Here is a 16220-nt window from a genome sequence, read left to right on the forward strand (position 1 = left end):
GGGCCACTAAAATCTTTAAATCTGAAAGTTTGGCGGCCAAAGAAAGAAGTAAAGTGGCCAAAAATAAACTGAAACATAATCAATCCATCTTGAATTGAAGTGCCTCATCGAGCCAATCAAATATAGCATTTTGGAAATTTGGTAGTCCCACATCAATTTTACTGGCCCAGGCCACCACTAATGTCTATCCCTGTTGATATCATTATACTTCTAGCCACTGAGCCATATCCCAACCTGTTCCCCCTAAGCCATAGCCAAACAACTTTATATTGCCAACCTCTCGCAATAACTCTGTAAGATATCACCCAAGTCCACTATTTCCATATCTAAAGAAGAGTGTGTTTGAAGTTTGCACAGCTTCAGCCACTGAGAGCCCTGGCCCTGGATCCTTACAGGGGCCACCTGTTCCTGCCGAACAACTTTGTATCCCCCATCTCTATATGAGTGAATCCCATTAGGTTTGATTCAAATGTACCTATGATGCACTTTAATGAAGAAGATGGAAAGAGAAGAGATACACCCTGTACATGTAGAACAGAAAAGTTTTGAAACAGCAGGAAACACACACACAGCATGACAGACATAATTGTACAAAATACTTTGTGCAACAGATAGCAGACAGAATGATATCACAAAAGTCCACCTCCACAGTACACCAATATCTCAGGTGAACTACAGAACAAACAAAATCTCTATAAAAGTTGATTTGGCTGGTGACTCAAGTAACAAAAGTGATGTGCACCATTGAAATGACTTGCAAAAGATGCCAAATATTTTAGACTCTTTTTATTTGGGAAAAGTTGAGTGCCGTTACCTTGGGCACACAAGGGAAATCAATTCATCAGATGCAAAGATTTTTCATTGCTACTCATTAGATAATGAATTTCCTTCGATTTTTGTTGAATGCTGAAGGCATTCTTCTGTCACCTCCACATACTCCCTCTACAAAATGTTTCACATGTCCGGTAGAGGCTACACCATGAGCATGAATTACATTGATGTGATACAACGATCACACACATTGTCAGTCTGTTTGACAATGAGTCTACTTCTTCAACAATGATTTGCAACTGAGGGCGACAACCTTTCAAACCTGCAAATGAACTTCACTGATCGGTGAATCAAGGGGATACCTTTCATGTGGCATCCGACGACATCTTTACTGCCATTCCTCTCATTAAATTCTTGCTGGCAGCAGGTCATCACTTTCTGCCATAACACTTGCATCCTTGCAGCTGCAGGAGGTACATGTACACAGTAAAAGCCTCTGCATCATCTTTTCTCTCCACACCACCTCCTTGCAATCCATGTACCCATCTCTCAATGTACCCCCCCCCCCCCCCTCTCTTTCTCCCTCTCTCTCACACGCTTGGGTCTACTGTTAATTCTAGTCTTGGTCACAGGCTGAGAGTTGCATTTGTGCTTCTGTTATCTATTGCATATACTGTAAAATGAGGAATTTTCGCGTGCATTTTAATTTCGCGAATTTCGCGAGTGCCAAAATTCGCGAAATTAAAATGCACGCGAAAGTTTTTTCTACACTACATGCATTGAACGCCAGTGGCAATTCGCAAAAATTTCATGCCACGAAAAAGGCTGTCGGCTCCAATTCGCGAAAATTTCATGCCGCGAATATATCATGTTTTACAGTAGACACACACAGTATGCCTGTAAGGTGGCAGCCAGGTCCATTCAGTCCTGGGATTGTACAGGTACATAACTATTCTTCAAATTTTCTGTATTCTATAAAAGTCTGCTCAGAAATTACAGGCTTTTTGCTCTCTTGAATAGTCTTACACTAACTGATGACACTGATTTCATGTTGCTCTTTTCTTTTGAAAGATCTACCATATCAATCTGTATAGTAATTTACATTTGTACAATTTGCATTTATACACAACTTCTGTTGAATCAAAGAAACATGTAGATTTATAATGTATGTCAGAGAATACATAGGCATTGTTCAAAATCATTAATAAATACAATTTATTACCTTCACATTAAGGAGTAATTTGTTTCAACAGATTCTGCATGGTTGCAGAATGATCGCAGTAGCTGAGTAATAGCTGTAGCCCAGAGGAATACTCTACCACTGATATTAGCAAGCATAACTACTCCAAGATTGCTTCCTATCAAAATTTAATGCTTGAAATAAGTGTACAATGACAAAACACTGGACATTTCTTTCATTCCTTAGTTTGAATGCATGCACATTGTAAGATTTCTGTATAATGTACATACATTGAACCGCAAGTCTCCCGAGTTCATCTGCTCTTCCAAGCATCAGTGACTTTTTACTTTGTCCTCCACAGAAAAGTTTCAGCATTTACCACCTTCTACCAACAAGGGAAACAATGTACAGTCCCGCTCGCGGTAACCTGTGGGGGTCCGTGTCACTCCCGCGATTACCGCGTATGCCCGCGTCCTCCCGCGTACTCCCGCGCTCTGTCATGCAGAATTTTCGCAAGTCCGTGGACGATGTGTGCGGCGCCAAAAATCGCGACAATACCGCACACAGTACAGGGAACTCCCGCCCACACGAACGAGACTCCAGTTCAGTGCGAGTTGTACGATCGCGATTGCAGCATGCATGCACACTGCACAGCACAGCTAGCAGCGCGCGATTCAACGTTGTGCTTGCTTGTAGTACTGTTCCTGACGATGCAATGTGCACTGTGTGAATGTTACGAGTGGCGTAATCACAGTACATATAGGCGTAATTTGAAACAATAATGTGGAATTAATCCCAGCAAAACCCGAGGAAAATTTATGCTACATATCATTAAAGACTAGCAGACATTCGCATTGGACCACGAACGCAACGGTACAATGTCGTTACCTTCTCATTTCGTGCGAGTCCCGAGGAGACATCGAACGGCAAGAATCAATGCAACATGACAAATGCAGAACGTCGAATTGATTTCCAGTCCCATGAAAACAGCACGATGTGTTTTTCGCGATAGTATTACTGTACATTGTATTCCTGTAGGTACGACCAGTACCGTAGGCCCCCTGGTAACTGACGCACCTACTAGCTTGTGTCTCACATCTAGTTCTCCGACCGTGCTTTCTGACCGTCAAGTCGATTGGTTGGCAGTACCAAAAAAAAAAAAATAATAATAATAATGATAATAAATAAATAAACAAATAAATAAAAAATGTTGTCTTCCATGTGTTTCTGGTACCGCATGAGTTAATAAGCCTGTGCTATTTCGTATCAGCTGTTCCCTGTCACAGCGTAAGGCAACGTACGAGAAAGATTTTTTTGCTTACTTAGGACCTATATATTTGCCGTAACTTTATGCCACGAACGTCGGGGAGAACCATGAAAACACGTGTAGCCCCTAAAGAACGTGTATTCCCCGAAATGTCATTGATACTCACAACCTATCGAGAAAAATGCGATCACAACAGCTGGCACGCGCAATCGACAATTTATTGAGCGCCCCACGGCCCGCTGTTTGCTTATTTGCTTATACGAAAAGGGAACCATACCGTGCTCATACGAAAAATAGAGCTAGAATTTAGAAAACAACTGTCGTATCGCTTAGAAATATCCGTAAGGAAATTATAGAGCTAAAAGAAAATTATGATGTCATGATGATAATGACATAAATGATTATTGGAATTAGTGAAGTGAGTAAATGGACGGCACAGACCCCTTGCAAAATGAGAGGAGACAATAAAAATTATGATTACAAGAGGAGGCAAAGAGTAGACACAGACGATGTAACACGATTCGAAAAGTAAACGCATTTGTGAATTTCATATTAAATATATCTTTATAATGATTTGACAAGTTTCCATTTTACCTCTGACTAGTGTATTCGCTCAGAACCTCCCGTGAACACGCAGGGGAGTTGAAATTTGTAGCTCCCGCGATTCCCGCGGTCGCCCCAATGAACACGGAAGGGACGCAAGCTTTTGTACCTCCTGCGTACTATGTATTCCCTCGACTTCCTCTGAGCATCACGAGAGGGATGAGAGATTAGTACCGCAGAAGTGCACTCCACTGAATAGAGAGTGCGAACTTTGAAATTACCCCGTAATCCCTCCTCTGGTATAGAGTTAACAAGGGAAAGATGCGAGATTATTGTAACTCAATAAATAATAGAAAATAGGCCTACTTTGATGCTGATATGCATGTCTAGTACAGTCGTTGCTATAGTATACTTAAGTTTCTCAAATATAACCGTACCCATAGATTATATAGTGCGTTAATTCAAGCAATTCCGCCTCCCTGCTTTAAGTCTTTGAAGATCTCTAGCTGGTGCGGATTTGAAGAAAATGGTTCCAAGTTCATTACTACCTAGTGATGGCCCTGAGCAAAATTGGCCATAACAAATACTTAGTCAAGAAAGTAGAGGGCAACGCTTGTGATTTTGATTTTTTTTTTTTCTTTAAATAATGAAAACACTTGGTGCTCATGCAGAGGACAGATAGATAAAGACAGTTACCAGTGTGTTCATTGCTTGTCTGAAAGAAAATTATAAAAGAGAGAGAGTAACAAAGTTACTATGATAGTAGTAATAATGACAATTTGTTATTCTGGAATGGATTTGTGTAAGGTTGTATTCAAGCTGAACCTGCTGTGAACACGGGAGGAGTCGAGATTTGTAGCTCCCGCGATTCCCGCGTACGCTCCAATGAACACGGAAGGGATGCACGTTTTTGTACCTCCCGCGTATTCCCTCAACTTTCTCTGAACATCACAAGAGGAGTGAGAGATTAGTGCTCCCGCGTTTACCGCAGAAACGCTCTCCACTGAATAGAGAGCGCGAACTTTGAAATTACCCCGTAATCCCTCCTCTTCTGTATAATAGTCTTAACAAGTAAAAGATGCGAGATTATTAAGTTTAACTCCAGAAATAAAAGAAAATAGGCCTACTAGCTACTCTGCTTCTGATTATGCAAGACTGGTACAGTCGTTGCTATAATAATACTGAAGTTTCTCAAATAAATATGCGTTAATTCTAATTGTTCCGCCTCCACGCATACTTCATGGCTGTACTCTATAGCTGGTGAGTTTGAAGAAAATGGTTCCCATGTTCATTAATATACTGATGACCCGGTTCAAAATCGGCCATAACAAATCTCTGTCAAGAAAGTATTAAAGTGCAACGCTTGTGATTATTTTTCTCATAATGAAAACACGTGGTGCTCATGCAGAGGAAAGATATTCAGAGACAGTTAGTTTGTTGCTTGCCCAAAAGAAAATTATAGAGGTTAATAGTAACAAAGTTGTTATGATAATACTTATAATGACAGTAACAACAAGAAGAGAACAGAGAATGATTGATTATAGATAACTGGTGTAAATATGTGAGTATATTCAGTTCAAAAGGTGAACGCATGCTATTTTGTTTGTTTATTGGGTGAACGCTGAATAATATTGCCGAGTGATTTGATGAGTTTCCCTCTAACCATGGATTTTTGTTACTACTGTTATATCAAACTAAAAAATATAAACAAAGACTTGTGATGTTTCGAGGGATTAGTTTGCCATCTTTTATTACTATAAACAACGTTTCCGAAAAATGTATTGTATAAAATTATGTGTATGTACATTACATACGTAAATATCAGCACAATAAATGACATCCTTCATCCTGACAAAGTTGTCCTGTAGTTGTATAAATTCAATTTCAACTAGTGGTACATTTCTTACTTTGTAAATATCACTGGCCAATTAATTATGCTATGATTAGATGACGCTTATTTCAAGAATCAACTCACACATAAAAAAACCCACTTCACTTCCTTGCAAAGAGCAGGGTGATAACCCGATGAAGTAGTCCACCCCACAATCCCACACCAGAAAATGGGCAAATGATGCCAACCTCATGTGGTCTGCCCCAGGTGACAAGCAATGGTAAAGCAAACAGTATCAACCAGGCGCATTGTGCCATGCTTAGGAGAAGAAGAATTAACTTCCAGAATTAGAACCCTGATCGTGGATAGTCATTACATTTGATGTAAATTGTGCTCTTTACTTGAGTTAAAGCAAACTCTTTACTATTTAACATATTCAAATGAATTAAAAGAACTTCATTCTGCCAAGAAGTCCTTTCAAATGCCATGGCAACATTTTACATGGTAAAGCATATAACACTGTATGAGGCACAGTATACATTTCATGTTTATACCCATATCAGCATCAAATTTGTAACATCATTCTCTCCTTTCGATATCTGTTTGTCTCAAGTCAATACAAAGGAACTGCATGATAGGATAATGGCCCTGTTCATTTTTGCAAACTGTACAATAGAAAATACAGTGTAGCTCTCCTATTGCTCATACTAATCTTGTGTGCAAAGCCTGACCCCATGAATTCATGCAAAACATTTGTAAAACTAAACATTTGTAAAACTCGGCATTTGGAGGAATCAAGGGCTCGGTTTGTGACTTCTATCAAAAGAAAACACCCTTAACCACAGCATATCACACATCTACAATTGTACATGTACAATGTGTAAAAGTAACAATGTTGCTAGGACATGTTCCGCATAATTGATGTCATGCCATTTGCAGTTTTTTTTTTTCAACTTCAATCTCACATTAACACTTCTACTGAGATGTTCTACTGAAACAGCAGGATCGCCTACACAACAGTACTGGTGCCACAAATAGGGTAAGCACAACCCCATGATAACTGCAGATACAAGCAAGACATGACATAACCCATACCGCCTTTATCTCCCATCTCATGTCAGTGAGGCTGCTGATGAAGAACATTAATAATTCAGACAGGAGAGGGAATGCCGAGCCAAAAGACTTTTGTGTGTCATGTTTAATTAAATCAGCCGTAACATCAATACCACTACAACGCTATATGCTAATTAGGGCAGTGGTCAAGCCTGCGTGGCATCTCGTACACACAGAAGACAGAACACGGCACGAATTGACATCAACACGTTGGTGATTATATTCAGATGAGCTTTACAAGGTGATCATCATGAGAACCTGCCTCTCCTGGTAGGAGACAGAGCGGGGTCATATCAAAGCGGCATGATTTCAAACGAGTGAGAAATGGTTCAAGTGAAAACAAGGTGGGAGTGCACATACAGTCATACACTCGAGAGGCAAATATCAATTCTGTACGGTGTCCTCAGACCAAGCAAATGCATGTAATGCATTAAAGGACACTTCGCAAACAGCGGCACTCAACAAGCATTCAAGAAGGATGACATCCTGTATACGTACACCATAATCCGGGTTGTTTGCAGCCAGTGTTACTTGGTACACTGGGAATGACATGCCCAGGACAGGGGAATCTGATATGTATATTGTTGTTGTTGTTACATCGTTGTTGTTGGGTTTATTATTATTATTTATTTATTTTTATTTTTTTTTGGGGGGGGGGGGTTATACTGCGTATGATATACAAAAGGTGTCAACCTTTTCTATTTTTTTTTACTCTGCTGTGTTCTGAGAATAGGAAACACACACCTTGCTGCAGCACAGCCAGATTTTGCATCTTCATCCCATCCCCTTTCAGAACAATTATCTCAGAATGGTTGTGACATTCTAAACAAATAGGTTGCAGATAGTAATGGAGAGTAAACGATTGTCTTACTTAGCTTTTTTTTTTCTCTTCCTTTTGTATAAGTGCAATACACTTGCATCATCTACAGTTTTTTAATTGCCCCATCAGTCACTCGTTTCTATGGTGCATAAAGCTGTTTTATGGTGACTCTTTAAATCTTTATTTGTTTGTTTGTTAATTGACATCTTTATTTGCATATGAATATTTTCTCCATTAGTGGGTTCTTGAATTGTTTTTTATATGACCTACATAGTACAGTGTATTGTTTGCCTGTTCAGTAATTGACATACAAATGCACAGGTGTGAATATTTCAGCTCTTGATAAAACCTTTGAGGTTTGTTATTTTTCCCTACAATCTTTTGATTTGAAGCTACTTAGCGTTTTTGCATTTTTATCCAGACATGGACATGAACGAAGAAGAGCCATCAAATGAGGCATGTGTTGCACTGAAAATATACTTCACCTAAAAAAGAGAGAACACGTTTCCTACACAATGGTGCTGTGTTTGACCTGAAAGTGACACAATACTGTTGTCTGTGGCCAAGTCCAAATAGATAAATTTACAAACATTTATCAGTCATAATAAACAAATTCATCATGCACTGTGAGGCTCTAGTGAAAATTATGGACCCCAAGGTGGCAAGACGAGCACTATTTTCTGAGGGGCACAGCCCTGAAGAACATAGTGCCATTTCTGTCACCAAGGAACTCGTAATTTCACTAGTCAAGTGGCTTGAAACAGTGCATGATATATTTGGTTCATATCCCTCCAACAAATTTTACCACAGAAAAAAAAAGCAGTTACACTGTTAAAAATATCATTTTCCCATTATTATTGAAGTGCAGATAATCAGTAGGGCCTAGACTGCAATGGATGTGGTTATACATGGTGGTCTGTGAGGCCAGAGGCCAAATGGTGATACAGAGGGCACTTTCATACTACTGTTGAAAAATTATTGATATATTGTATCTACAATGTATGACATAATATCCATGGTATAGTGCATTATACCATGAATATAAAGTCACAGTATACATATTATATGTAGCACATTTTTCTCCAACAGCATGTTGTTTTCAATATCACAGCAATGTTATATCTTTGGTTACATGATGCCATGTGGACCAATCACTGAACAGGAGTAATGAAGGATACAAAATTATTGTATTCTAGTAGCGACTTGTGAGCTATTGTAAACAATTGTACCCCCGGGTTGTCATACAATTCAACAACTTTAAAATGCTCAAATAGTGAATAAATAAAACTTCGGATGTCTTCCCTGTGTACACAGTATTGCCTTGTACTTTAACACAATATGAAAACATGTGGTCTAGTCTACCAAATTGTCACAATTCCAAAGTGCTACTAATATGAAAGTTTTGTATATTTGCCCTTCTTTTCAATTCTTTACACACACACACAAAAAAATGAGATTTGCTCCCAGAGTGATTTGATATAAGACCATCCAAATGAATCGATCATTCAATTAATCAGCTGATATACATGTACAAACCTTGAGTGTGCAAAATACTTCTTTCTAACCTTTATAACATGAAAAAGCTATACAATTCTATTTAACATGCTCATAAAATCCTTTACTGCAATTAAACATATGGCTATGAAAGAATAAGAGCCACAGGTACAAAGTGACTTTACAACTTCTACTCAGGAAATAATCAAATTGTATCCTAATTAATCTAATTATGAAGATTCCTCCACAGACACATTACAACCTGTAAATTACTGTGGAGCATGAGAACTAAAGTACACACTAGTGCAAACTGGTTTCACACTCATAATTGGCATGGAAATTAGATGAAATTTATTCCTTGCTTCAAAAACTTGAAGTTTCAAAATGATCCTTCTATTCTTGTTGACATCCTCTGAATAATTGAATGAGTCTTTGAAAACTTTAAAAAGTCAGCAGCATGTTTCCATGGCACCTAAGGGTATACTGTAATACAACACAATTTGCAGGAAGCTTCATGATGCCCCTGTGTGTGGCTAAGCTGGAGATCTGCAATAAAAATGTTCTTTGTATAAAAAGGGTTGAATGCAGGTTTGTCATGAGGCTAGGAAAAGTCCATTAGTCATGTCCTGTATTTAGGTATGCCATTAGTTCTTCAATTTCAGATGAACATTTAATTTTTTTTTTCTGACAAAAAGACTGATAAGACAAATCATCTAATATTTGGCACATTAAGTTGTAGGGTCATGACCTTTTGAGCATCAACATTCAATGTCCCATTTAGTCATTTCTAATATAGAGGATTATAGAAATGGAACAAAAGGTGGAATTTCTAAAGAAAGTACTAGTATAAACTGAAGGTAACACGCAGGAAATAGCTGGATCAAAAGAACAAAATATTTTTCAATAGAGAGTGAGCATCTCCTAATTCAACAACTCTCAACTTGCAGGCTCCAAAATGCCAAAGTAAAGAACTTCTAATCTCTCTGTACATCATAGTTTCTGGATAACACTAGTTTCCCTTTTCAAATTTGAATGTTGCTCAAATCTTGTTCTTTAAATCTCATTTCAATGGCTCGAACTTAGAAGTGACAACAGAATAAAATATACATCTAGTCAAATTTTTTTGCCAAAATAAGGAATATTGCTATATGTGGTGTGGTGCATAGAATGACAACAACATGAAAATAAAAATGAGTAATCATCTTTATTACACTTGTAAATGCAGGGTGGTCCATGAGGGGGTTGAGCATGTTTATGTAACATGCTCAAATTCTTGCGCAACATTCTCAAAAGCCAGCAACATGCTACAATTGTACGCATCATCCTCGAGAATTGGCAACATGCTCAAAATACGATGCAATCAAACATGTGAAAAATATGTGCAAAACTTGCAAGACATTTAATGGTCTTAGAAAATTTGTGCATAGAACACAAGACAGACATTTTTAAGTTACAAAATATTGCATGCTACGTGCTCTTGCTGTGCCCTCTGCACACATACAATTTCCGCAATTTTCTCACATTCAGAGCTCAAATTGCTCAAATTTCAAGTTGTGGACCACCCTGTAAATGTATTGTACATATGTAGGTACATTTGTCTTCAAGATGTAAATTTATGTAACAATTACATGTACCTGGTACCGCTATCAGTAATGTGCCAACAGCCAGCAAACACATGAAATTCATCTTAATACAAGACTACATGCAAAGGATGGTGCACACAAATTCCCACTTCTACAAGACATAAAATACTTGAATTTATAGTCTATCTTGCTGCAACTACTGTATAACCATAAAGTACATTCAGAAAAAACTGCACAAATCATTGAACATCATGCATCCAATAAGGACAAATCACCATGGTAACAATGGGGATTGCCAAATTTATTCCCTTTACAGCTACAAAGTACAGTGTACAGTATCAAGCTCTGCGCATACAGTATACATGTATATCTCCACAGATCGTAATTATCTTTTATGTGGCAAAAACGACAACAAAGAGAATCACTTTTAATAGCATAGGAAATACATACTGTTTTAAGCTGTTGTTATCACGTACAGATCTATATTTTCACAAATGAGCGGGTCATGGACATCTTGGCAAGATATTGTTTTCATGAATTGACACTGAGGCTATCATAAGTGCACTACAAAGATAGTTCTACAACTGTACTTGACTAAATGCAGCGCAGCAAAAGCAAGGTAACTCTACATGAAAGTTTGAGGGGAAATGAATAGTGAGGTATTCATGATTATAAGAAGATAGTTTTGTAATATACTTATGACTCCTTGTGCAGATTTGAATACTTGCTCACAACTGTGATGTTTCGTAGAATACTCTAAAATTTGCCAATCATAAACCGACACTGCTTGCAAGATTTCTTGGAGGGGAAAAAAAATCAAGTTTTCTAATTTCTTCATGACTCTAATAACACATGAAGCATATTTTTTGTTCTTACAAACTATGGCATCAATGAAGACTTTCATCCATTCATTCAAGAAAAGTGTTATCTTGGGCACTTTGTGTCCAAACCCCAGGAAAGATTCCTGAAATTTTGGACACACTTAACATTTCCTGACTTTTAAGACACATTTGAGATGTGAAAGTTACATACTGGTAGGCCTATACTTGCACTGTTAGGTAAGTTACAGCTGTTCAAGTTAATACAGTAAAAATATTTTCATTCTTGTTGTGTTGAGTCTTATTCAGAATTTCACTAAGAGGGTGTTAATACTGAAGTGTTACATGTGTTTCTTGTTCTTCCTTCTAAGTTTTTGCCATTCTAAATCATTAAATAATGATTAATATATTACCCCTTTTATGGTTTAGAGGCAGGTAACACTGTGCTGTGAAGCAAGTAATAATCTGTGGAATAGACTTCAATACATTCCTCAACATTGTGAGGCTAAACAACTCTCTTAACTCTCCCAATACATGTCATCGATGAAGTATTATCCTTTTTGTTTGTTAATAAATTGTTAATTACATCAATGACACCAAGAAAATAACTGCTCATCCAATTATGGATTCTCTATTATTCATCTGGATGTACATTGTAAGTCCATCATTTACTCTAATTTGTATTGTTTTTTATCAACACATTTCCAATGAAGACCAAAGTAGAACAAATTTGCTTCTTTGCATTTGATTGACATGGATTTGGAAATTTGCTTCTGTTCTCATATTTACAAAAAAAAAAACAAACAAACAAAAAAAAAAAAAAAAAAAAAATCTGCATTACTTTCTGAGTTTACAAGAGTATTTCACTTCACTTCCAGTGATGAAACTTTCTTTGTGCTGTACCATGAGCAGATTGCATTTTAAAAATGTCCTCTAAACCAATGTTTTCTTGTAATAGACATTTAAGGAAATAACTGGATCCTACATGATACTCAAATATCAATGAGAGCCCACACACAAGCATTATAAGCAACACTTTATATGAGATGATGTTACTGCTTTGGAAAGTAATACTATCAGACGATTTACAGAGTCTGCATCTTCACATATTGGAGAAAATCCAGAGACCAATTACAATTTAGGAATATGTTGTACAATTAGACAAAAAGAAACTATTCTAATGAGACTATCCACAAAAATCTAAATGCAATAAAACAGTTTCAACTTCCCAAGTAATCTACTACCAACGGTATGTCATTAAGCTAGTCAAATTGTATTCATGCAGATACCTCCTAGTCCTTTTAAGTGAACCTCTGGAAAATTATCTCCTGTTCTTTTCTTCTTCTTTTTTTTTTGTCCCCTTAACAACTTCAAACTAACCAAACTTTCCAAAGCTGTTCAAGTCAAAGACTAACAGTGTTCAGAATTAACCAAAATATGAATTTACCTCACTGCAGTTGAACACTTAATTCGTTCATCATTCATCTGCAATCTTATGGAGTCACTTTGAATCTAAATTGATTGATTGGCCTTGTCATGATTTCAGGCATGGTATTTATCCCAGCTGAGTCTGAAGTCCACTCTGTCCCTTTCCAGTAACTCAGCAGACATTAGATTTACAAATGCCGCCTTGCAAGAACAAAAAGCCTAACGCTGAAAGACCCATTTATCTTGTTTTGCTAGTTGATTCATGCGACTTTCTACAGTTGTCTGTCCTGTATTCCTCAGCTGTTCAGTCAATGAGCACAAGCCAAATCGAAATCATAGCTCAAAATGTCTCAGTCACGAAGGCAAAGCCACAATTCTCAAAAGGCCTGCTCAACCACACTCTGCCCACCAATCATGTCAAATGCTCTCCCCATCACATCATTCTGTGCCTTATTCTCTACTCACAGGCCGACCGACCCTTTGATCTTTGCCGCCGGAGCATAACAGCGAGTCCTACCAGGTCCCCATGGCTCCACTTCTATTGTTTACCCTCTGCAAGCACTTTGCAGACGGCTGCATGATGCTGGCTAATTAAATTACACAGAGACAATCCTTCTAAACTCTCTTTTTGTCATGGAGAAAAGGCAATTTGAACGCCTCTTGAAATACTGGCGATTGATATGACAGAAACGCCGCCTTTTGCTTTCTCTAATTTTCTTCGGCGCCAGCATATGGCATGTCTGTCTGGGCGCTTGGTGATTTATTAGTTTCAGCTAACACTTGACCCTGCCGAGGGTGTTGACCGAGAAATGTCAATCAGTATGGTTTCAAGGCGAATGAAATATGTCACTCTCATACGTCAACACGTCAAGCGACAGCTTGCCTTTTCGGAGCATCGGCGCCGCCGTACAAAAAGGCGACCTGCATTGAAGCACCGCGCAGCATGATCAGGCTCGGCTGCTAGCGCGAGGAAGCAAAACATGACATGAATTACCTCAAAATACAGGAAAAATCGAAAAGAAACCCACCTTTCAACCGTTTCGGCGCGTGCTGCTTTCTTCTAGGCATCTCTTAGTGTAAATAATCCAACGCTACAGGCTCTAGAAGCGGTCCGACGGGGAAGCACACGGGAACATCATTGGCCCCTGTCTCGCTCGCTCAGCTGATAGTCTTCCGTATGCTCACTGTGTGTGTGTCGCGAATCAGCGACCGTACGGTAAAAGCGGTACGGATACGGACAGCCTACACGCGCAGCCCCCATCGGATCAGCATGTTATGAACAGCAGTACACTCACATCACGATCACTACTAGCTTGTTTCGTCACTGGCAGCGACCTAAAGTGTGTGCTTCATGGCAGTGCGAAATATGCATTTCGTTTGCAGCCAATCTGTATCTGTGCAAACGTCATGCGCACGATCGACGTATGATGCGTGGTCTATGGGTGCTAAATACAAAAGAGATTTGTGCTCACGACCAGTGCATGATAGCTGGCTGGGCAAGCTCTAGTCATAGTGTCTTTTCGGCCTATATCCCCATGGCCCCACTCCTCTTCCCACTCCCGAATGTTTCGCTCCCGTTCGTAAAGCCGACATGTCCTCACACAGCTGGATAAAGAATACAAAATATTTTCATTGAACATTTCGTTAGACTTCGATTGACTATACTAAAAGCAACGAACTGGTATCCTTGCATGTAAGCAAATAAATTAATTTGCTACAATTAATTTTAAGTCACATTAGCTGTCCATGTCTCATTGAATCTTTCTTTAATTTTCTTTATAGACTTCGTGAATCACAATTTGAGATGACATGTTTTATTCACCAGGCATTCTCAATTTAGCTCATTCTAAATTCATAAGATTTCGAATTAACTTCATCACACACGAGTATAGACATCGTCTATTGAATAACTTTCTTTTCGCGCAATTTACGTTGCTTGAGTTGACTCTATCAGATGAGCAGAGTAGGCCTAGTAAAAGTTTCATCACATTCAGACATCAAATGACGAAGTTATTGAATTTTGAAGTATTTACAGAATAGTACAATTCGTTGCAACCGCACACTTAAAATTGAAGACGTGATGATACTCACGTCAAAAGCAACTCTGCCATTTAGTGTGTACACGTCAAATATGAAAATCCTGTTTTGGGTTGATACATAGCACAGATCTCCAACAACGTCATGTCCTTGCGACTGGTTGTATAGCGCTATTGATGTGGAAGGCACGATTTATTCTACTTAAAAAAATCTATATCACGATATTTTGCCACTCAGATGAAAATCTTCCATTTCCCTCTCGATTAAAAGCGTCCATTTTAAATGAATATCATGTACAATGTCATTTATTTAGGGTAATGTGTCGATACATATGAGTTTGTGTATTGTTATCGTCAAGGATTAATTTTGCATTTCTTCATCGATATAGAGTATTGATATTGTGTTGATGTTATGATGTAAAAAGGAATGTCCTTGATTTGTTATTTTGTGTTTGTTGAACAAAACTGTTATATTTTGTCATTCTGTTGCAGGGCCCCCTAGGATAACAGCTTGTGTTTGAAAGGGATTGTACAGTTATGGTTGAGACCTAATTTCAGGTTTCTAACATTTTTTGGTGAGATAATGAGAAACCTCTTTTAAAATGTGAAAGAGCATGTAATTCTATGAAGAATTCAACGTTTATTTGATGAAAATTGGTTTTGAAATGGCTGAGATATCCAAAAACAGCGATTCTGAATAAAGCGTGGGACCCACACTTTATTACGATCACTTTGTTTTACTTTGTTTTTTGATGTTTCAGTCATTCCAAACCCGATTTTCGTCAAATAAACTTTGAATTCCTCTTAAAATGGTATGTTCTGTACTATATCATAAGTGTTTTCTTGGTATTTCGCAAAAAGTTAAAAACCCAATTCTCATCTCCACCAAAACTCTGCTATCCCTTTAAACCACTGATGGGGTTACCCTGGGTAAAGAAAACTGAATAAATAAATAAATAAATAAATACAATACAATACAATATATAGGCCTACAGCTCAAAATGTTACTATAATAGCAGTGATGTTCAGATTATAATGAACAAGGCAAAAAAAAAAAAAATGCCAGCATCTTAAGATAATGCAGATGCACCAACTAGGCCTTGATTAAACAGCACATTATATAATATTTACCTTGGGAGTGAAAATGAATAAAGTTTCACATCCATGAATTGATAAAATGAACACTTTAGAAAGAGATTTAATACTTGAATGACGCGACAAGACTGAAAACGGAAAAATAGAAAGAGGTGGAAAGATGACTACTTCACGACTCACCCAGCACAAAAATGAAAACATAGTTCTCATATGCCTGCAAAACTGTCGATTTTTGCTCTAT

At 38.0% G+C, this 16220-nt stretch overlaps 1 protein-coding gene across 1 annotated transcript in view; it reads right to left on the minus strand.

The window, feature by feature from the left end:
- LOC140233186 (uncharacterized) overlaps positions 1–13945 on the minus strand; it is a 73824-nt gene extending 59879 nt beyond the window's left edge. The window contains exon 1 of the mRNA XM_072313300.1: positions 13877–13945. Within this exon, the coding sequence (XP_072169401.1) occupies positions 13877–13916 (40 nt within the window). The 5' untranslated portion in view covers positions 13917–13945. The remainder of the gene's footprint in view (positions 1–13876) is intronic.
- Positions 13946–16220: the final 2275 nt, after the last annotated feature.

The sequence above is a fragment of the Diadema setosum genome, chromosome 9 (assembly GCF_964275005.1).
Source record: "Diadema setosum chromosome 9, eeDiaSeto1, whole genome shotgun sequence".
In the NCBI taxonomy this organism is placed as follows: domain Eukaryota; kingdom Metazoa; phylum Echinodermata; class Echinoidea; order Diadematoida; family Diadematidae; genus Diadema; species Diadema setosum.